The 22,581-nt window shown below is 47.7% G+C and overlaps 2 protein-coding genes across 4 annotated transcripts; one reads left to right on the top strand and one right to left on the bottom strand.

Moving 5' to 3' along the window:
* Positions 1 to 2,575: 2,575 nt before the first annotated feature.
* On the bottom strand, positions 2,576 to 10,221 carry Dmac2 (distal membrane arm assembly component 2). Of its 2 annotated transcripts, XM_026381035.2 has the most exons (6): positions 10,171 to 10,221; positions 7,964 to 8,160; positions 5,935 to 6,015; positions 4,372 to 4,508; positions 4,106 to 4,268; positions 2,576 to 3,695 (listed from the first exon to the last, which is right to left on the bottom strand). In XM_026381035.2, exons 1-6 carry the CDS (start codon positions 10,186 to 10,188, stop codon positions 3,569 to 3,571), a joined length of 723 nt encoding a protein of 240 aa, XP_026236820.2. In that variant the 5' UTR covers positions 10,189 to 10,221; the 3' UTR covers positions 2,576 to 3,568. The 2 variants fall into 2 exon arrangements, with proteins under 2 accessions (XP_026236820.2, XP_026236821.2); XM_026381036.2 differs by lacking the exon at positions 5,935 to 6,015.
* Positions 10,222 to 10,952: 731 nt separating this feature from the next.
* On the top strand, positions 10,953 to 14,411 carry Erich4 (glutamate rich 4). Of its 2 annotated transcripts, XM_026381017.2 has the most exons (3): positions 10,953 to 10,961; positions 13,457 to 13,633; positions 14,184 to 14,411. In XM_026381017.2, the coding sequence occupies exons 1-3, from the start codon at positions 10,953 to 10,955 to the stop codon at positions 14,409 to 14,411; spliced, it is 414 nt and encodes a 137-aa protein (XP_026236802.2). The 2 variants fall into 2 exon arrangements, with proteins under 2 accessions (XP_026236802.2, XP_077649013.1); XM_077792887.1 differs by lacking the exon at positions 10,953 to 10,961 and having other exon boundaries at positions 13,460 to 13,633.
* Positions 14,412 to 22,581: the final 8,170 nt, after the last annotated feature.

Raw genomic sequence — 22,581 nt, 5'->3', positions numbered from 1 at the left:
CCTGAGTGTCGTCAGGCTGCCAGCCCAGCCCAGCCCAGCCCAGCCTGGGCGGGAGCAGGAGGCTGGAGGGCCCCAGGGGCCGGGAGGGGCCGGGGCGGGGCTGAGGGAGGAGGGAGTGGGGAGGCGGGAGGCCCAAGGGGAGATGAGCCTCCCTGCGTGTTAGGGCTGGTTTTCTGGTGAGACAGGGGGAAAGGTGCAGGGGTGGCCACAGCAACAGACGGGACCCTGTGAGGCCCAGGAGGGGTGGTTCAGGAGCCTAGGGGAGAGAGTCCAGGAGAGGGTGAGGCCAAGGACTGGGTGGTGTCAGAATGACCCAGAGGGAAGAGTCCTAAAGAGGAAAGATGGGGAGGGAGGCCAGGGGCTGGCTTGAGGCCACAGCCCAGAGGCGGTGTGAATGTGCTGAGTGGGGATGGATCAGCCGCCAGAGATATGGATGTTTGCTGTTGCGCCTGTAGTCGGGGTAGGGGTGAGGACTGGCCTGGCAGGGAGGAGGCGGGACATCAAGGGGAGAGAAAGACAGCCAGGGAGACCTCGGCCAGGAGTCAGGAAGAGAGAAAAGAGGGAGACAGAGATGAGAGAGCCAGGAGAAGATGGGGAAGGTGCCCTGGAGGGCGTGGAGCAGGGAAATGAACATGGGTTGACTAGGAAGCCCCTGCAGGAGCCAAGGTTGAGGGCTGTGGGTGGAGGACTGGGAGCAGGAAACCGGAAGGTGGAGACTGACCCTGGGAGAGGTGAAGGGAGCCTGTGAGGAACCAGCGAAGAGGAACGAGGGAGAAGGACCAGGTGAAGGGGAGCTAAGTGAAGGGCAGTAGGGGTGATGGGGGAGCACACAGGAAGCCAAGAGAACCTCCCCCCTCTTCGCCTAGGCCACCCACCCGAAGGGAGGCCTGTAAGCAATTCCTAAGGCCTTCACCCAGTCCTGGGGCCAGCTGCCCTGGTGCCTGCCCCTCCCTCGCTGCAGTGACTTCAGCATCACTCACGTCCCGCCCTTGGGACTAGAAAAGGTGTCTGCCTGTGTTTACACCCTGTCCTCCAGGGACCTCTGCTGTTGGGGCTGCGCCAGCTATCTAGGGAGGGAATAGGTGGGGCTTCCTTGTCCCACTGTCTCCTGGGACCTTGGGGCTGACCTCTTCACCCCACCTGGTTGGAGAGATACTGTCCAGAGTTTGTCAGGAACCCAGTCAGCAGCAGAAGCTTGTTATCTGTCCAGCTCTGATTTCCTCCCTAAGGTTTGAATAATGGAACAGCTGGAGGAAGAGAGTGGGGTGGAAGTGGTGAATGCCAGTGGAATAAAGCTACTACTAGGAGGATGGCCAGGGGCCAGGCAGGGCCAGGCAGGGCCAGCCTGCCTCACCTGGGGTCAGAAGAGGAGGTCAAGCCCCCTGAACTCCTGCTCATCTCACACAGAGCCCCTCTCCTGGGGCGTCATTCTGGGTCCATTGAGGAGAAACCACATAGCAGTTGGAACAGGGAAAGTTTGATATAAAGAGGATTAACTAAATTTGGGATTGAAGAAATACAGGATTAGTCTGTTAATAAGAGGTGTCTACTTGAGGCTTGCAGTTGAAGGTGGCCGTGCAGATCCAATGTGATCACTCCAACCTGGTGTGTCTGTCTCCCTAACTAAGCCTTTGGATTCCTTGCCTCTATATTATGCCAGGGCACTTCTAGTCTCAGCCTCTTTACTGTAGGCTACTTTGGGGTCCAAGTTCCAGTCAGCCAACCAAGAACTGTTAGAACCACTCCTGCTGCACAAAGTAACCCATTAAATCAGGCATCTCTGGTAAGTGTGCTCACCTTGCAAATGTCAAAGCCCCTACTAGTGTCAGAACCACCCTCATTGGTCTGACACACTTAAAATCCATTCCTGCACACATTTCCCAAGTTTCCAACTACACATATATTTGCAGTCTTGTTCTATGGTATGTAAGCTGTTCCTTCCTGTATCCTGGTAGGTACCTGTTCCCCTGGAGCAAGCTGAGATTTGACCCTTGGCATTTATGGATGTGGGGTAGCAAGGGAACACTTGTAAGTCTTATTAATGGATGCCCCCTTTCAAAGTGAGGATCCCAAGTCATCACAAGTTTTCCAAGCATAGGCAGGTTGATAGATCTCTTGGCACTGGTAAAGGGGTCTTTGAGTAACTTGACGCTTTGAGATCTGTTTACTCTGGGTCCAACAGATGACCATTATAGCTTTTGGTGCTATAATGAAACCTCTCTAGTTGTTAGATGTGACATATTAGGCTTGTCATTATCTGTAAGCACTTAAAGGCATTCCCAAGAATCCATCAACATCTTACTGTTTAGAATTGTCCCATCTGTCACAGCTTTCAAGCCCAGCATCCACCGGGGCTCCCACGCACGTGTTTCAGTTGGCAGCTCATCATGCTGGATCACCATAGGTGATGCCAGGGCTCTGATGCCACCTGTTTCCCATCAGCAAGGAGCTTAGCTTAAGCCCAAAGCTACAACCAAACCAATCCCAAAACTCTATTTAGGAGTCTGGGTGTCCTGAGAAACTGCAGACAGATTCTGCATCCATCTGGATCCAATCAGGGGAGGAAACCACACAGTAATTTCAACAGGCAAAGTTTAATATAAAGAATTATTGATCTCAGCAGTGAATTGGGATCACAAGGAATTCATTGGTAAACTGCCTCCGAATTGACCAGAAGCCCATCCGGAGTGCTGGGGAGTTATTCACAGAGAAGCATCAACAGAGGCCCCTGTGAGACCACTGGTGGAGGGGGCGGGCACCAGAGGAGGCTGTGGACCACATGGCTCTCCAGGAGCTGAGTGCGGGAGGAAGCCACCAGCCCGGCAAGACCAAGACCCGGAGCAGGTAAGCTGTAGGTACAGCAGAGCACGGGCCTCTCCTCCTGGAGTGTTCCTCCAGCACCCTCTGGCGGGAAGTCTGTCCTGCCAGTTGGCAAAGGAAATATTTTAAAAGCTCAGCTTCATTTTCACAGAGCAGGCAGAAAAGTTGAATTTGGAGCTCAAAATCAATAAATCAATTACTGGCAACACTGGGAGTTCAGGTGGTACTACTGGCCTTCAGTAAGTGTGGGCCAGGGATGCTGGACATGCTGCTGTAAGCTGACCAGCCCTGCACTGGGGAGAGCCACTGCTGTCAAGTGCTTGCAGCACCCCATGTCAGGGTTCCTGCAAGAGACGGCCACATACTCAAATGTGGGACAGCTTGGGAGAGGCCTCTTGACAAGACTGAGCCATGCATGGGGCGAGGACAGCTCCCTGTCCTACTGATTGGGAGCCTTTATCTCACCAGGCCCTAGAGGCAGGGGAAGGAGCAGTGTGTGGAAAGGAGTGCCTGACAGGGTGACAAGAACCCTGACTGCCAGCCAAAGGCAGCTGGGAATAAACACCTGACCTCACGCCCTCGGACCTGCCAGGCCCTCTTCCCTGCTGCGGGATCCCCATTGCAAGTCAAGAGTGTGGGCGCCATCACACATTCCACCAGCCTGCTGCCATCCACGGGAGAGCAGAGTGGGCTGGGGTCAGGCAGGGTTGGGGCTGGCCGAGTCCTGAGGCTGCTCCTCCAGCCTCAGCTACAGCGCCTGGTCCTCATCCATCCCCAGGACCTCACAGTTGGGCAGCATCTCCTCCACCAGGATCCGAGTGAGGCCTGGGTAGGACACAGCTGGGAGGTTTGAGATGTCCAGCCTGCGAAGGTTCCTGAGGGAAAGAAGGGCACTGCATGAGGACAGCATGTGTGTGCTTACAGTAGCTTTTTTTTTTTTTTTTTTCTGGGGATGGAACCCAGGTCTGAATGGCTAGGGCTAGGCAAGTGCTCTACCACTGAGCTACAACCCTGATCTCAAAACTTTATTATAGTAAGCCCATGAAATCCCTGGTTAAGTATACATTGTTCTGCATCAGTGTAAATACCATGAAGGCTTCATTAAAAGAAAACCATCATTTTAATTCTTCCAGACATGTGCTGCGTGCGACTGCTCATCCATACCTACCCCACAACCTTAGGGTATAGGGACAGCCCAAAATTGCTCCCTCCCCACTTTCTCTCCAGCATCAGGGTCGGGTGGGAGATGCCCTGGGGCAGGGCCCAGGCTGAGCTGAGGTCTTACTGGAGGTGGTGGAGGCAGGCGAGGCCCCGTTCAGAGATGTGGGGACACCCTGATAGTGAGAGCTCCTGCAGTGAACCGGCCAGGAGGTAGAGGCGGCTGAGACACCAGTCGTCCACATTGGGGCAGCGCTGCAGCGACAGGGACTGGAGCTCCTTCAGGGGCACTGTGGTGGGAGAAGGCAGGAGGGTAGCAGGGGCTGTCTGGAGCCTACCACCAGAAAGGAAGATGCGGAGGCCCTCCGACCCCTTCCCTTTCTGCCCCCTCACAGAGGTTGTCCAGGCCGTCGTAGTTGATGGCACAGCCACTGGCGTCCACAGCCTGCACAGGCACTGTCTGTAGCTTCAAGAACTCAAGGAAGAAATGGCCACGCTTATCCGACCTGATCCACTCATGGTCCTGAAACCTGCAGAAGAGAGGGAGGGAAGCCAGGGGTGGCAGTGCAAGCCTATAATTCCTGCAACTGAGGAGGGTGAGGCAGGAGGATCACAAGTTCAAGGACAGCTGACAGTTTAGTGAGGTCCTCAGCAACTTAGCAAGGCCCGGTCTCAAAAAAATAAAAAGGGCTATATATGTAGCTCAGTGGTAAAGTACCCCTTGGCTCAACTTCAGTACCAAAGGAGGGGGGAGAGGGAGGGAGTATTGATATTGATGTTTCCAATTCCCCAGAACCCTCCCTTGCCCCTATGATAAAGCGACTGCACTAACACACTTCCTGTATACACATCAGCCTGTGCTGAGAGCCTCACGGCGAGGGCCTTGTTGGATCCCATGACAATTCCAACACAGATGGAATGCTTGTCCAGGCTCACACACCTGGAGGCTGAGAGGCCTAGGGAATACAGATAACATATGAGCACAGAGCTAGGTGCATCAGTCCTTGTAGATGGGCAATGGTTACAGGCATTCCAGACTGTCCTAAGGAGGTTGCTCAAGGAAGTGCTCAGACTAGGTCCAAGTTGTTTATTTTTTAAAATTTTTGCAGTACTGAGGATTGAACCTGGGGCGCTTCATTACTGAGCTACATCCTTAGCTCCTTTTATTTTTTTTTTTAAATATATATTTTTAGTTGTAGACAGACACAATACCTTTATTTATTTACTTTTATGTGGTGCTGAGGATTGAACTCAGTACCTTCAATGTCCTAGGCAAGTGCTCTATCACTGAGCTACAACTCCAGTGCTTTTTTTAAAATTTTGAGACAAGGTCTTGCAAAGTTACCCAGGCTGGTCTCAAACCTGCAATCCTCCTGTTTTGGCCTCCTGAGTTGCCAGGGTTTCAGGTGTGCACCACTGTGCCTGGTCAGGTAAGCTTTTCAAATGGAACAAACATGAGGATTAGATGAATCTTCTGGGAACTATTTTTCCAAAAAGAAGGAAAAAATATCAGGAAGGAGGAGAAAGGGAAGGAGAATCAAGTGGGGAGAGGGAGCGAAAAAAGAAAAACTATTTTCTTTTTGAGATGAAGTCTAGCTATGCTGTTCAGGCTGGCCTTGAACTCCCAGGCTCACGCAATCCTCCTGCCTCAGCCTCCTGAGTAGGTGCTGAGACTATAGCAGTGACTAACCAATTTTATTGAGCACATGTTATGCAAGGCCTCATTACAGATGTTTAGACTACAGAATTCCAGCCCTTACTGTAAACCTTGTTGATTAGCTACAATCATCAATCACATTTTATAGATGACACAACAGAAGCCCAGGAACAGGTCCCACACCCCACAGTCACTAGGTGGCAAAAACTGGTACACAGGAAAGCCTATTTGACTGCAGAGGCTGGTCTCGGAACCCTGCTGCCCCTCCCAACCCACAACAGAAACCTTTGCTGTCATACTTGACTGCACCTCCCTGCTTCAGGACAAAGAAGGCTCCCGCGATGTACGGGCCATATTTCTCCTGGATGTGGGCGAGGGATCTGCCAAGAAAATAGTAGTAAAGGTAAAGCCTGAGAGCACCGCACCCCTCGCCATGCCCCAGTGCTGCTGAGAGGGGCAGAGTCCAGAGCACTGGGCAAACACACCTGGCTGTGAATCTTTATTGAATGACCATTAAATGCTGGGCACTGGGGGCACAGTGGTGACCACAGCAGATAACCATCCCTGACCTTCCTTTTTGAGCTATCTGAAAAGAAGAGATAGATGATGCTCCAGGAAATAACCACAAATGGCAGAGTACCAACACAATGATGAAAAGAAGACACGGTGGACACCCACAGGGAGTGGCTTGGTCAGGGGCTAGACTGGTGGAGACTGATTTAGTTTTAGGTGTTAAAAGACAGTTCTTGGGGGGGGCTGGAGCTATATGTAGCTCAATGGTAAAATGCTTGCCTTGCATATGTGAGGCACTGGGTTTGATCCTCAGTACCACATAAAAATAAATAAAGATACTGTGTGTTTATCTGCCACTAAATAAATATTTTTATTTTTTTTAAATATTTATTTATTTATTTATTTTTTAGTTTTTGGCAGACACAACATCTTTGTTTGTATGTGGTGCTGAGGATCGAACCCGGGCCGCACGCATGCCAGGTGAGCGCGCTACTGCTTGAGCCAAATCCCCAGCCCAATAAATATTTTTTAAAAATTAAAAATTAAAAAGACTGGGTCTGGGTTTGTGGCTCAGCGGGTAGAATACTCGCCTAGCACATGTGAGGTGAGTATAAACAAAATAAAGGTATTGTGTTGTAACTACAAAGTAATAATAATAAAAAAGACAGTTCTTGGAGATAGTGAGATTGGGCAGACTTGAATAGTGAGAAGGAATGAGAAGGTCAAGGCCAGGGCCTGCCAGGCCTAAGGAGCAGAGTAGCCAAGCTCAGAGGCTTGAATTTCAATGGCTGGGTTCCTAGCAACAAGGAGGCCTTGTAGGTGGGGGTGAGGGGAGTCCCTGGGAGGGGTCTCAAAGTTCATGGCAGCCAGGTCTTAGGGCCTTGGAGATGGGGCTTTTACTTTAGTCAGAAACCACTTGGAGTTTTAGGCAGGTGGTGATGGTTTATATTTTACTTTCTTGTGGGTCCTTTGATTGCTTTGTAGACTGTAACTGAGAACATATTAAAGGTCAAGAGATGACCACAGTGACCTGACATTATAAACAGAGGAGGTGACCAGACCTGGAATATTCTAATGTTGATGCACTGAATGTGGAGGGCAGAGAAGCTAAGAGTTAAGAGGATTCCTTAAAAATCAGTCTGAGGGCTGGGGATGTGGCTCAAGCGGTAGCGCGCTTGCCTAGTGTGCATGCGGCCCGGGTTCGATCCTTAGCACCACATACAAACGAAGATGTTGTGTCCGCCGAGAACTAAGAAAAAAAAAAATAAATAAATGTTAAAATTCTCTCTCTTAAAAAAAAAAAAAAATCAGTCTGAATGTCAGTAGCACCAGTTCCTGTGATGAGGAAGGCTTAGGTGAGCAGGTTCTTTCTTTCTTTTTTTTTTAAAGAGAGAGTGAGAGAGGAGAGAGAGAGAGAGAGAGAGAGAGAGAGAGAGAGAGAGAGAGAAAATTTTTAATATTTATTTTTTAGTTCTCGGCGGACACAACATCTTTGTTGGTATGTGGTGCTGAGGATCGAACCCCGGCCGCACGCATGCCAGGCGAGCGCGCTACCGCTGAGCCACATCTACAGCCTGAGCAGGTTCTTTTAAGGAGAAATGAAAGGTTTATTCTAGCCATGTTAGGTGTGAGGCCAGGTAGATCCCCCAAGTGGAGCTGGTGGCAGCAGGTGCCTTGAGGAGGGTGTGGGCGGGATATGAAGACGCAACAGTGGTAGGGAAGCCCTGGTGCTGGTTGGGAGCAGCAGGGCAGGAGTGAAGCTCTTACTAGTGAGGCTGATTAGCAGGCAGGGTCTTGTAGGCTGCAGGTTCTCACCGATTTTCCTTGTGCACCTTCGCTATCTTCCTCTGGAGCAAGTACTGTCTCAGAGCCTCCACATCGTAGAAATGGTCAGTCAGGAACTGGAGTAGTGTCCTTCTCTCCCTCTGACTGCCCTCCGGAGGCACTGCCCCACTCAGACCATGGATGCCCCTAGTACCTCCATTATATATTGGGGCCAGCAGGCACAGGAACTGGGGAGAGGAAGAGGAAAGAGAGGCTGGATCTGGAGCTGGACCTCCCCTCCCTTCTTGTTCCATGAACCTCAATCCCTTGCTTCCTGAAAGTTCTCCTTTCAGAACTTCCCAATTCTGAGCTGGGGATGAAGCTCAGTGGTAGAGCACCTGCTTCATTGGCACAAAGCTCTGGGTTTAATCCTTAGCACCAAGAGAAAAATATAAAACTCTTTGGGATTCCAAAAATTTCCCCATGCTCTCCCCAAATTCTTCCTTTATTTTTTTTAAAGAGAGAGAGAGAATTTTTAATTTTTTTTTTTTTTTTTAGTTTTCGGCAGACACAACATCTTAGTTTTGTATGTGGTGCTGGGGATCAAACCCTGGCAGCACGCATGCCAGGCAAGCGTGCTACCGCTTGAGCCACATCCCCAGGCCCCCAAATTCTTCCTTTATGAGCCACATCCCCAGCCCCCCAAATTCTTCCTTTAATCAACCCTAAATTTTCTCCTTGATTTAGACAAATATTCTGTTTTTTTCCAAATTCTTCCACCAAGTTCTGTTTTTCTCTAAAAACCTCAATTGTCTGACTCCTTTAATTTCTGACAAATTGCCCGTTAATTTTACCCAATTCTCCCTGGAATCTTCCTGATTGACCCTTTTCTTTCCACTGAAATATAATCTTAATTAATTTTATTATTTTATTTTGTTAGTACTGGACATTGAATCCAGGGCCTTGGGGAGTGCTAAGCAAGCACTCTATCAATGAACTATATAGCCCCAGACCTCCCTTTTAAATTTATCTCTTTAATTTACCATGGACAGAGCACTTGCGCACTCCCTAAATCCGAGAAGACCAAAAAATGTATGTGCCTTTAAGAGAAGGTTTGAAAAATGGAGGTGCATGCCCACAAGAGAAACCCCCCCCCAACCCTTCGATTTCCCTTTCAAAGTCTCCTCTGCAGTACTGGGGGTTGAACCAGGGGCGTTCTGCCAGTGAGCTACATCCCTGGTCCTTTTAAAAATTTATATTTTGAGACGGGGTTGCTAAACCCCCAGGTTGGTCTCGAACCTCTGATCCTCCTGCCTCAGCCTCCTCAGTAGCTGGGATCACAGGTGTGCACCCTCTGCGCTGGGTTAAAATTTCTTCTGTATCCAAAATCGCTCATTCTCCCTTTTGTCCAAACCTTCGCGCACGTGTGTGTGTATTTGTGCGCGCGCACCAGGTATTGAGCCAGGGGCGCTTACCCACTGAGCCACATCCCCAGCCCTTTTCCATATTTTTAAATTTAGAAAAAGGGTCTCGCTTAGTTGCTTAGGGCCTCGCTAAATTGCTGAGGCTGGCTCTGAACTCGCGATCCGATGGCCTCAGTCTCCTGAGCCGCTGGGATTACAGACTTGCGCCACTGCGCCCGGCTCCTCTAAAAACTCTGAAACTGACAATTTTCCCTGAATTCATTCCTTGATTTTTACCCAATTCTTTAAATTCTCTTAACGACTATCGCAAATCCCGTAATTTCCCTCAGATTCTTTTCACTGGAACTCCCAAATTCACATCTTCATTCCTAACTCTGTCCTCATGGGACCATTGGTTTTTCCACCAAAATTACTAAATCTCCATGAATTTCCCTCAAATTTATTCTCCGGGCTCCACCCTCGAACCCAATCCCTAACATTCCCAGAGCTCTTCCCGGCCCAGAACCCACCCCCGCATGCTCATTGGCTCCTTGAGCGATCAGTAGTACCCCTCAGTCTGATTGGCTAGGCACACATTCCCATTGGTGGCCCTCGCCAAGTCCCCTCCCATTTGCTCCCTAAAACTCCGCCGCCGATTGAGACTCCCCGGATCCTTCCTGCCCTCTGCCCCCTGTCCCATGCCCCCTGAGGTACACTCCCGGTGTGAGACCTAGCGCCTAGCGGGAGATGCCTCTGTTCCCTTATACCGGGCTCCCGAGGGTGACAAAGGGCCCGAGGGTGGAGGCTGTAGAGCGGACTTCAATTTCGGGAGCTCTAGGAGGCCCGGTCACTTACCGACCTGGGCGCTGCCATCTTGCCGGGCTTACGTAGTCGGAAGGGGCCGGCCTTTTCTTTTCCCGCCCCCCCTTTTCAGTCGCATATGCCTTCTCTTGTGGCCACACCCTCTTAAAGGCGCATCCTGATTTTTAGCTTACTCGCTTTTAAGGATTGATTGCTTGGAGTACTTTCTCCACGGACCTGAAAAATGGAACTGTACATGTCCTTCCCTAGGAAAGCTGGACAGTCCTTCCTGTCCCTAGAAAAGCTGTACATTCACTTCCTTAGACTGCAGCTGCAGTTCCCTGATTTCCTTCTCTTCAGAATAATTTGGCTAAAAAACAGATTGTGTCTTTTTTTTTTTTTTTTTAAATTTAAACCAGAATCAAGCTAGGGGAAGGTGGAGTGGGTGATGAGGTCAGATCTCAAGACTGATATTGTGAAGTGTTCAACCTATTTTGGAGGTCAAGCCTAGATCGCTTAAAGATTCAGTGGGAAGTCTTGTGTATAGAAGTTTTCATTCTCTCATTCCACAGATACTTCCTGAGCACTACTGTGGGGTGTTAAGTACTGTTCTGAGTGCTGAAGTTACCTTGGTGATCAGGACCAACCCAGCTTCTCTCTCAGGGAGTCAGCATTCCAGCTGCGGAGAGGATAGATAAGAAGCAAATGAATAAGCAAGATCAATTTAGATAGTGTTTGATAAGAAGTAGATAAAAACAGTGTTTTCATAAATATAATAGGCAGTGACTGGCACATGGAGCCATCAGCAAAAATGCCTTTCTGAAGAGGTGACATTAATGATGGAAGTGAGCCAGGAGTGGTGGGCATGCCTTAATCCCACCAACTCAGGTGATTGAGGTAGGAGAATTGTAAATTGGAGGTCAGCCTCAGCAGTTTAGCAAAATCCTTTCTCAAAAAAAAAAAAAAAAAAAACTGAGGATGGGCTGGGATTGTGGCTCAATGGTAGAGCACTTGCATATATGAGGCACTGGGTTCAATCCTTAGCACCACATTAAAAAAGAATAAATGAAGGTATTGTGTCCATCTAAAACTAAAAAAAAAAAAATTGCAAAAAATCTAGGGCTAAAAAAAGGGCAGGGACTGGGGGTGTAGCTCAGTGGTAAAATATCTAGTACCAAAAATTTTTAAAAAAAGGAAGTAATTATAAGGAAGAAAACAGCCATTCATTCCAAGGTCTAGGGGAAAAGTGTTTCAGGTAGAAATAATAGCTAGTGTAAAGGCCCTTATGTGGGAACCAGCTTGCAGAGAGAGGTAGAGACTGGGTCAGAGAGGTGGAAAGAAGGCTGACTGCAGGCCCAGTAGGATTTTATTCTGTTCCCAGTGAGGAGAGTGTCAAAATCTTATTTACAGGGCTGGGGATGTGGCTCAAGCGGTAGCGCGCTCGCCTGGCATGCGTGCGGCCCGGGTTTGATCCTCAGCACCACATACCAACAAAGATGTTGTGTCCACCGAGAACTAAAAAATAAATATTAAAAATTCTCTCTATCTCTCTCTCTCCTCTCTCACTCTCTCTTAAAAAAAATGAATCTTTAAAAAAAATGAAAAAAAAATCTTATTTACGTTTTGTAAAGATCATTTCTGCCAGGTGGAAATCGGATATAATAGGTTGAGGAACGAGCAAAGAGGCTATTGCAATAGTCTAGGCAGTGATGATAGTGAGAAAGGCTCAGATTTTGAATCTATTTGAAGGTCATGCCAACAGCCTGAGAAACTAAGAAGATTGGGGTGTCCCTTATGGAGATGAGGAAACTAGAGAAGCAGCAGATTGGGGAAGGTGGAGATGATAAGCTGAATAATGCTCCCACCTCCAAGATATTTATGTTTTGTGATCCTTGAACCTGTGACAGTAGCTCTTTATATGGGACTTTGCAGATGTAAAGTAGAATCTTTTTTTATTTTTGTTTTAGTTGTAGAAGAACACAATACTTTTATTTTATTTATTTATTTATTTATTTATTTATTTATTTATTTATTTATTTTTTGTGGTGTTAGGATTGAACCCAGTGCTAGGCAAGTGCTCTACCACTGAGCCACAACCCCAGCCCTAAGTGAAGTAGAATCTTGAGAAGGGGAGATTTTACGAATAATCAGTGGGACCAATATACCCACAAGATTCCACTGGGCAGGTTGGAAGATCAGAGTCAGTAGGAGACAGGATGATGGAGGCAAAGGTTAGAGTGAAGGAAGAAGGGGCTGTGAGCCAAGGAAGGCCGTGGCTTCTGGAAGCTGGAAAAGACTTGGGAGTGGACTCTCCCCTGGACCCTCTAGAGAGAACCAGCCCTATGCACCAGTCACTTTAGATTTCTGATCTCCAGAACAGTAAGATAATAACTGTTTTTTTAAAAATATATATGTTTTAGTTGTAGGTGGACACAACACCCTTATTTTTTATTTATTTGTACATGGTGCTGAGGATCGAACCTAGGGCCTCACACATGCTAGGCAAGCGCTCTACTGCTGAGCCACAACCCCAGCCCATAACTGTTGTTTTGAGCCACCAAGATTGTGATAATTTTTCACAGTGTCAACAGGAAATCAATCTTGTCTGGTAGTTCACATTTGAGAGTTCTGTTCTGGCCATGTTGACCTTGAGATGTCTGACATCCTTATGGAGCTGCTGAGTGGGGTCTGAGCTCAGGAAGGAGGTCGGGACTGAGTCAGGGACTTGGGAACAATTGACTTCTCAGTGGAATTTTATAAAACTTTGGGTTTGAAAGAGAGGCAGAGGGAGGCCTGTAGAACTCCCTAGTCTTTTCCACAGCAAGGCCACCCTGATGCAGGCAAGTCCAGGGCCAGCAACATTGGCCACTCTGTTATGGATAGCAGTCTGGACACTAAGGGACCCTTAGGCAAGCCCTGAGATGGCGAGAGCCAGGGGACAGGTAAAGACCACCAATCTGTGGGCACACAAGAGGTCAGGTGATGTAATTTAGGAAAAGGCTGAGAAGGAGGGACTGGAGAGGTGGGAGGATGCAGGAGAGGCAGGACAGACAGTATCCACAGACACCCAGCACCTGTGGGTGGTCTGGTCTGAGAAGAGGCAGGAAGGTGGAGTTTGATCTCCCAGAGAGGCTGTGGCTGGACCATGTGAGAGCTGAGGTAGGAATTCAGGAGGGAGGAAAAAACTCCACAGCCAGCTGATTCTCACTGAAGAATGGACTTTGGGATGCCTCTGCCAGCACCCCCCACACTGCCCTTTCCTCCCCCAACCCCATGACTCCCCAGGACACTGAGTCACCCTGAACCTTGCTACTTCCTCCTCCTAGCAGCCACTGATTAGACTATGGAGCTGTGGATGCAGCTGAAGCAGGCGGGACTGGAGCCCCCTGGGCTGGGCCCACCACCCCAGGCCCTGAGGGAACCCCCCCCAGAGGGGAGCCCTGGACAGACCCTTCTGTCCCCAGGGGAGGAACCTGGAGGTGCCAAGGAGAGTCTGTTGTGGATCTGGGAGGAACTGGTGAGTGAGGATGGATTTGAGGGACAAGAGATGGAGAGAGAGAGTGAATAAGTGAGTGAGTGACGGTGGTGAAGTAGAAAGGGCCAGAGGCTGGGAGACAGGAGCTGGGAGACAGGAATGAGAACTGGAGGCAGAGGTGGAGGGAGAAGCAGAGACATTGCGAAGGGAATGGAGAAAGAGACAGAGAGGCAGGTGCAAATCAGAGATCCTGGAACAGAGAGGCAGACTGGATCTGAATATGAGGGGTGGAGAGAGCCACAGCAGGAGTACAGACATGGGCAACAGAAATAGATACAGACAGGGAGAGACCCGGACATGGAGAGACACAGAGATGGGCAGAAAAGTGGAAACAGACAAGAGAGACAGAAATGGAAAGAGAGACTGAGATCAAGAGACAGGAGGACAGGCAGGATGGCACCCAGGAGCACAGTGAGGACCTGTCCAGGTGCTGTGGGCCAGGACTGGACCTGAGACCTGCTCCCACCCTAGTCCTGGTGGGACCCCTTGCCCTCTGGTGTGGCATGCCCCTGACACCCCTTCCTGCCCGCAGGGAAAGCTGCGCCGTGTGGATATCCAGCTGCTGGGCCAGCTGTGCAGCCTGGGGCTAGAGATGGGGGCACTGCAGGAGGATCTGGTGGCCATCCTGGAAGAGGAGGAGGAGGAGAGCATCGATGAGGCAGCGGAGGAGGAGGAAGAGCCCCAGGGGAAGCAGGAGGAAGGATGCCCGGGGACCTCCTTCCCAATCCCACGCCTCCCTGACTTTGAGATGACTATCTGAGATGCTTTAGTTTGATGCACAAATGAGATCTATATTTATGCAAAGGAGAGGGGAGATTTGCAGGTCAAATCCAGTTTGAAGCCAGTGGGCACTCCAGAGCTGGTTCTTTCTCTGATGATGTCTGGGGATGAGATCTAGGCGTTGGCCTATGACTGTAGGCGGGTTTGAATGCAGGTGATGTGGAAGGTGTACAGAGACGCTGCAGAAGAGCCTCAAGTGTAGCTGTGGAGATGTGAGACTTTACAGATATGGTGGAGATGTTTGCAGACTAAGGTGAATGTCAATACCATCCAGTGTGGTAGCCACCAGCCAAACATGGCTGTTGAGCACTTGACACATGGTAGATTCACATTGGGATGTGCCTTGTGTAAAATATGCACAAAATGTAAAAGGTCGTGTAATAAAAAGAAGGTAAAATATCTCAATAATTTAAAATATTGATTATATGTTGAAATGATAATATTTTGAGTATATTAGGATAAAATATTATTAAAATTAGTCTTGCCTGTTCACTTTTTATTGTGGTAAAATAGTAACATAAAATTGATTGGGTTAACCATTTTAAAGTATGTGGTTAGGTGGCATTAGTTACATTCTTGTGGTTGTATAACTATCACAAGAACTCTCTTCATCTTGCAAAACTGAAACTCTCATTAAATAGTAACTCTACATGATCCTGTCCCTTCTCTATGCTAATCTAGGTACTTCATCCAAGTGAATCACACAATATTTGTCTTTTTGTGTCTGCCTTATTTCACTGAGCATGATGTCATGTTGTAGCATTTGTCAAAATTCCCTACCCTTTTAAGGCCAAATATTATTACATATACATAATATATATTACATAATATATAATAATATATTACTCATATACATATATATTACATATATAGGTATATATGGTGTATATATATATATATATATATATATATACCTATATATAATACATATATATGGTATATAAGTGTGTGTGTATATATATAGGTATATATGTAATATATTTTATATTGTAATATATATTGTATATATATTACATATATAGGTATATACATAATATATTTTATATTGTAATATATATTGTATATATATTACATATATAGGTATATACATATATATGAAAGTAAGTATGTATCTTTTGTTTATCCATTTTATCTGTGTTTGGACACTTGGGTTACCTCCAATTTGTTATGACTATTGCATAATATGAATATGGTGTACAGGTGTCTGTTCAAGTCCCTGGTTTCAATTCTTTGGGGTGCACACCCATAGTGGTATTGCTGGACCCTTAGAAAATTCTGTGTTTAGTTGCTGAGGGAAGTAATATAGTGCTTTCCACAAAACCAGCACGTTTTTAAATTCCCACCAGCAGGGCTCAGGGGTTCCAGTGTCCCCACATCCTTGCCAAAATTTATTATTTTCTCTGTGTTTCTTTCTTTTCTTTCTTTTTTTGTAGTAATAGCCATCCTAATGGATATAAAGTGTTATTGTGGTTTTGAGCCATATGATTTGGTGATGTTGGGTGTATTCACCTGTTTCTTTCATTTCTTTTTTTCGTTTTTGTTTTTTGTTTTTGTTTTTTTTTTTTAAAGAGAGAGTGAAAGAGGAGAGAGAGAGAGAGAGAGAGAATTTTTTTTTTTTTTAATATTTATTTCCCAGTTCTCGGCGGACACAACATCTTTGTTGGTATGTGGTGCTGAGGATCGAACCCGGGCGCACGCATGCCAGGGGAGCGCGCTACCGCTGAGCCACATCTCCAGCCCCTTTTTCTTTCTCTTTCTTTTCTTTTCTTTCTTATTGTGATGCTGGAGATTGAATCCAGGGTCTCTGGCATGTTAGGTGAATGCTCTACCACTGAGCCATGCCCTCAGCCCCACCTATTTCCTTTTACATTTTCAAGTATGGTTGTTAGAACATTTTGAATTATGGTGTAGTACCAGGCACTGTCATGCACACCTGTAATCCAGGGACTCGGGAGGCTGAGGCAGGAGGATCTCCAGTTCAAAGCCAGCCTCAGCAATTTAGCGAGGCCCTAAGCAATTTAGCTAGACCCCCATCTCAAAATAAAACATAAAAAAGGACCAGGGAGGGGCTGGGATTGTGGCTCGGCAGTAGAGTGCTCGCCTAGCATTTCGAGGCCCTGGGTTTGATCCTCAGCACCACATAAAAATAAAATAAAGATATTATGTTCAACTACAACTAAAAAATAAATATTAAAAACAAAGGTCTAGGGGTGTGGCTCTGTGGTTAAGCACCCTGGGTTCAATCCCTGGTAACCACTCCCCCCAAAGTTACAGAGTAATTCCTGCTGCATTTCTGTTTCAGATGTTTAAAAATAGGATGTGGGTGGGGGCAGATGAGCATGCAGGATTTACAGACTTGATTCCAGATGGGTTGCAAATGTGTTGTTACACCTCCACCTGCTGGAGATGTACAGCATCTATAGACAGCAGCCCAGAAGCCCCTGGGCATGTGATTCTTGACCAGGACTGGGGTGGGGATTTAGGTAGAGTGCTGGTTTGCGTATTGGTGTCCCTTCTGAAGCTCATGTTGGAGTTTAATCTCCATTGTGAGATATTAAAAAGGTGAAAACTTAATCCAAGTTTGGAGGTGAGGCTTTGGGGAGGTGATTAGGATGGAAGCCATCAGGGATTGAATAGTAAATAGCTTTATAAGAAGAGGGAGGAAGACGAGGACACAGGGCACATTTATGTGATTTTCTGCACCACCTCAGAACTCTTTCAGCCACAAGGTCATCACCAGATGTGGCCCCTCCACCTTGGATCAGAACTTGAGCCAAAATAAATTCCCTTCCTTCCTTCCTTTCTCTTTCTTTCTTTCTTTCTTTTCTTTTCTTTTCTTTTTTTTTTTTTTTTTTTTTTTTTGGTATTAGGAGCACCCAGCAGTGTTCTGTCATTGAGTGACATACCCAGTCCATTTTTATTTTTTGTTCTGAGACAGAGTCTTGCTAAATTGCCGAGGCTGGCTTCAAACTTTCCATCCTCTTGCTTCAGCCTCCCAAGTTGCTGGGATTATAGCCATGCACCATTGGGCCCAGCCAAACCTCTTTATAATTTACCCAACTGTGGACGTTTTAGTCAGCTTTTTCACTGCTATGATTGAAGGACCCAACCAGAACAACTGGAGAGGAGGAGAAGTTTATTTGGGGGTTCATGGTTTCAGAGGTCTCAATCCATAGACAGCAGACTCCATTCCTCAGGGCTCAAGGTGGGACTGAACATCATGGTGGAAGAGTGTGGCAGAGGGAAGCAGCTCGATCCTTGATCAGAAAGCAGAGAAAGAGAGAGTCCATTCCCCAGGTGCAAAGTACATACCCCATGGCCATGCACCTCCTCCAGCCACACCCCAGACCCCACTCAGTTAATCCCATCAGGGACTAATTCAATGATTAGTTTAAGGCTCTCGGAAATCTAATCATTTCCCTCTGAACCCTCTCGAATTGTCTCCCACAGGAGCTTTTGGGGACAGTAGCAAAATGGCAAAGGCAGACTTTCTCCCCAGCCTGGTCCTCATTTGTCGACCTGAGTCAGGTCTGCAGCTCTGCTGTATGGGGACTGAGGGGAGCATTAGAAGTCAGACCCCAGCACCCAGGGAAGGGGAGAGATGCCCCACAGAGACTGGGGAGTCTGGGGTGTCTTGGCAGCTACATCCAGGCAGTGGGAGTCACCCTGCAGAGATGAGGAGGTCAGGTGCATGGCCTGGGCCACGGCGGTGAACTCTGTGGGGGAGACGGAGTGTGAAGGTGGCCGGCCTCACCAGTGCTGTCCTCAGCACCATTTTTACTGAGCTGCATCCAGCAGTGACTGAGTCAGCACCAATCAGGGCTGGGTGAGATTTAAGGATAACTCATTGGAAGTGGTTGGCATAGTGCCCGGGGTGTAGACAGGACTTAACACATGACAGCAGGTGGTAAGGTGGAGTAGGAGGCTGGGCACAGGGCCCGGGACTCTCTTTTCATTCATTCTACAAATATTTGATGAGTGCTTAAAGTACTGTCAGTATTGTTCAAATGCTGGGAAAAGAGAAGGCGGCCAGTAGAAAAAGACAGTGCTCTCAGACGCTAGCTCTTACCCAGTGTGTGCCACGCTGGACTGGGCAGGCAGCCCAGCGCAGGCAGCCTTCAGGAGGACGAGGGTGCACCTACCAGGCCGGTGGGACCAGGCTGGCCAAGGCTGGGGCTTGCTCAGACCGGCCAGCAGGGAACTCTGGTCTGAGTGTGCACTTCCCCCACCTGCAGGCCGTAGGACCTGGCACTGAGATCACATGAAGACCAGGTCTGGACAGCCAGGCCCTGACCTCAATATGGGGCCACCCTGCCTTAAGCTTCCTCTTCTGCCTCCATCTCAGACTCCCTCACCTCAGAGCCCTGCCCTGCCCCACCCCCTCGTGCCTTCCACTTGGACTTCTAGAGATGTGCTGTCCAGTACCACAGCCACCAGCACGTGTGGCCACTGAGTACTTGATAGGTGGCTGTTCTGAATTCAGAGGTTCCGTGAGCATAAAACACACACTGGGTTTCAAAGATTTAGTATGAAGAAAATCATGTTAAATACTATGTTGCTTTTTTGCTGTTGTTGACTACATGTTGCATTGATAATGTCTTGAATACATTGGGTTAAATAGGATACGTTCTCTGGAAGATTTTCACTTGTTTCCTTTTGCCTGTTTCAATATGACAATTTGAAATTTTACCAAGTGCGCGCGGGGGGGGGGGGGGGGGGGGGGGGCCTGGCTGACTTCTATAGGGCGCGTACCTGCAGTGATGCCCTGGTTCCACCAGATGGCGCCAACACAAGCGCTGCAACCTCACCCGCTGAGGAAGCCACTGGACAGGGTAGGGGTGGGACCAGGATTTGAGTCCATTGGAAGTCTTAGAGAGGGCATTGAGACCTACTGTTCCCCCACGGGGAGCTTCCAAGGGGGTAGATTTTCCATGTTCTGGAGAGCAGGAGGCAAAGCATGTGGTAGTCTGATCAATGACCTCAAAGACCTGCATGTTAAATATACCGTGTATCATGTGGTGACTCTATGTTCAGGATCCTGAGGACCTACCAGACTGTTTCCAGGAGAACTGCACCCTTCTACATTCCCAGAAGCTGGGTGTGTCGGAGTCGCGGGGGGAGGAATTCCAATTTCTTTTGCCCAGAACTTGTGAATGTTACCTAGCTTGGAAGAAGTCTTCTTTTTGTCATATGACAAAGTGAAAGATCTTGAGATGAGATCATCCTGGGTGATCTGGGTGAGTCCTAAATCCAATCATTAGTGTCCAGTTGAGAGGCAGAAGGGGAGAAGACACACAGAAGAGGAGTCAAGAGAGAGGCGGAGACTGGAGAGAGCAGTCCCAAGCCAAGGTGGGCCCACCCGGGAGGAGGCAGTACAAGGACTCTCCAGGAGCCACAGGAGGCCGCAGTCCTGTTGATGCTTTGATTTTGGATTTCTGGCCTCCAGAACTGTGAGAGAATACGTTCCTGTTGTTTCAAGCTACCAAGTTTGTGGTACGTTGTTATGGCAGCTGCCAGAAATGAACACACTGTCCTCAGGAGGGTAAGGAGACTGTTCCTCAGTATAAGCATGGGTAGCCCTGTCTCCTGGCACAAAACTCCACACCTCGGATAGATTCTAGGATCCTGTGACTGTCACAGTCCCAGTTCCGCTCTCTTGATGACAGCCGTGTTCTCCTCCCAGTTTCTGGCCGGAGCCTGGTGTGTCATCTGGTGTATATGAAAAGTTACCAACTAGTCCCTCCTGCATTCAGGATCAGGAACCTCCCCTGAAAAGGGGTTTTTATCACCACTGAACTCCAGTCCCTGATGGGAGGACAGGGTTCAGTCTTGTTTGATAGTTCGTTTTTTTCAGTGCTGAATAATATTCCATAGTATGGCTGTATCACACTCTTCTTTCACCTCAAAGGAAGTTTTGGTTGCTTCCAAGTTTAGGCAATTACAAAAATGCTGTTATAGAGATCTGAGTGTAGGTGTTTTTGTTTTTCAGTACTTGGAATTGAACCCTGGGGTGCTCTACCACTGAGCTGCATCCCCAGTCTTTTAAAAAAAAATTTTGAGACAGGATCATACTAAGTTGCTGAGGCTGTCCTCAAAATTGCCATCCTTTCCCCTCAGCCTCAAGAATACCTGGGATTATAGGTATGTGCCACCATGCCTGGCTACTTAATGATTTTCTTTTCTTTCTTTCTCTTTGGTACTGGGGATTGAACCAGGGGCACTTAACCCCTGAGCCACATCCCCAGCCCTTTTTAATAGTTTATTTAGAGACAGGGTCTCAATGAGTTGCTTAGGGGCTCTCTAAATTACTGAGGCTGGCTTTGAACTCGAGATCCTCCTCAGCCTCCCTCAGCCTCCGGAGTCGCTGGGATTACAGGCCACCATGCCTGGATACTTAATGATTTTTGAAGAAGGATCTCTGCATTTTAAGTTTTCATCTCTCAATTTGTGTAACTGTTTCTGCCGCTGCTGCAGGGGGTGACTACTCCCTTTGGAAAAGGAAAGGCTTAACCCTCCCTCAGGAGCTGCAATTTGTACTTTGACCACCAGTGGGCAGTACCACTACACAATAACCTGCAGAGACCCTGAACCCAGTTTGTCTTCTAGGTTGTCTTTTTAAGTCTCTAAACTGGCCCCTGCTTGCAGCAGAAATGTTCTGGAGCCCTTTTGTGCTGCAAATTGAGTTAAATCCATAATTTAAAAGAGTTAAATCCATAATTTAAATCCAAAGGCTGGGAGTTGGGAAGAAATCCCAATTACTTGGCTCACCTATAAAATAAAATTAAATAAACAAAATTAAATCCACCGCTAAACATAGAACGACAGGAATGGGAAGGGGTGTATGTTTTGTTGTGATGGGAAAGAGAGCAGTTGAGTCCTCATTTTCTAAAGAATAAGATCTAGATAATGCCTGAGAGAAAGTCCAATAAGTAGCCTTAGGCACGTTGTTTAGAGATGACTTTGGTTCTATTCAGAATCACTGTTGCTGTTGACAAATCTCCTCAGCATGGCCCTAGACTGGAGACGTTGGGAACTATCCTGTGACTGGGAATCGCAGGTTGATCATGGCAACGTCCGTGCTGTCATATAATACAAGAGAAGACAACATCCAGTGGCAGGTGCCAGGATAGGTGACCAACGTGCAGAGCAGGGAGCTGTTGAGGCAGCAGCCCAGGGCCAGCAGCTGGTGAGGGGGGAGCCTGGGAAATAAGAGGGGAGGGTCCTCGGGAGTCAGAGGTCAGAGTCAGGCCCACACTGGCTTTGCTCAGTGTGACAATCAGGAATAGAATAATTTCATTGTTCCAGCTGCAGACGGGCTTCATGAACCTAAGGTAAAACCTTGGGCTGTGGGTCACCCATGTCAACAGCAGGCCCTCTGAGCAGGCCGGACACACCTGGTTAATATTAGTGTAAGAAGTCTGAACTTCATAGATCATTGACCATATGACATATGGTAAGCCCTAGAGTGTGACCTCTGTTTATTTGGGGTCTTTTTTTTTTTTTTTTGACATCAGGAGCATAGGATTTAAATCCTTTTTAACCCAGTATTATGATCATCCCACAATTGACCTCCTTTCCTCTTTTAAAAACAAACAATTTTTATTCTTATAGGAATTGAATATTATGATATGAAATATTCTTGAAGTCCCCATACATTTCCCAGGTGTGTACCCCAGGGTCAGCATGTGGCAGTTGAAAGAAAAAACACCCAAGAGCTTGGTGTGGTGGCACCATCCTGTAATCCCAGTTACTTGAGAGGCTGAGGCAGGAGGATCACAAGTTCGAGGTCAGCCTGGGCAACTTAGTAAGACCCTTTCTCATAATTAAAAAAAAAATTGTAAAAAGGGGTGGGGATGTGGCTAGTGGTAAAGCACCTTTGGGTTCAATACCCAGTGCCTAAAGAAAAAAAGAAAACACACTTAAGTGGATCCCTGCTGCTCTACCCAGGAGGACACAGGATACTATCCCTTATAAGCCGTAAGTAGAATTTATGACACTGATCAAGTATCTGCACGGTTCTGTGTATGACATAAGCGATTTTCTGTGACCCATGGCTGCTGGGTGAAGTTAATTCTATTTTACACACACAGGACCCTCAGGCCTGAATTCTGCCTAACTCCTCTCTATTATGTCCCCACATTGGGGTTTGA

The sequence above is a fragment of the Urocitellus parryii genome, chromosome 15 (assembly GCF_045843805.1).
Source record: "Urocitellus parryii isolate mUroPar1 chromosome 15, mUroPar1.hap1, whole genome shotgun sequence".
Taxonomy (NCBI): Eukaryota; Metazoa; Chordata; class Mammalia; order Rodentia; family Sciuridae; genus Urocitellus; species Urocitellus parryii.
This window is presented reverse-complemented; position numbering and strand designations above follow the sequence as displayed.

Bases quoted from the DNA above. Each gene is read 5' to 3' on its own strand.
- Erich4 (XM_026381017.2), top strand. The intron at 13,634-14,183 runs GTGAGTGAGGAT...TCCTGCCCGCAG, and splicing joins TGTGGATCTGGGAGGAACTG to GGAAAGCTGCGCCGTGTGGA.
- Dmac2 (XM_026381035.2), bottom strand. The intron at 4,509-5,934 runs GTATGACAGCAA...TCTCTTCTGCAG, and splicing joins AAGCAGGGAGGTGCAGTCAA to GTTTCAGGACCATGAGTGGA. The intron at 3,696-4,105 runs GTAAGACCTCAG...TCTTTCCCTCAG, and splicing joins GCCTGCCTCCACCACCTCCA to GAACCTTCGCAGGCTGGACA.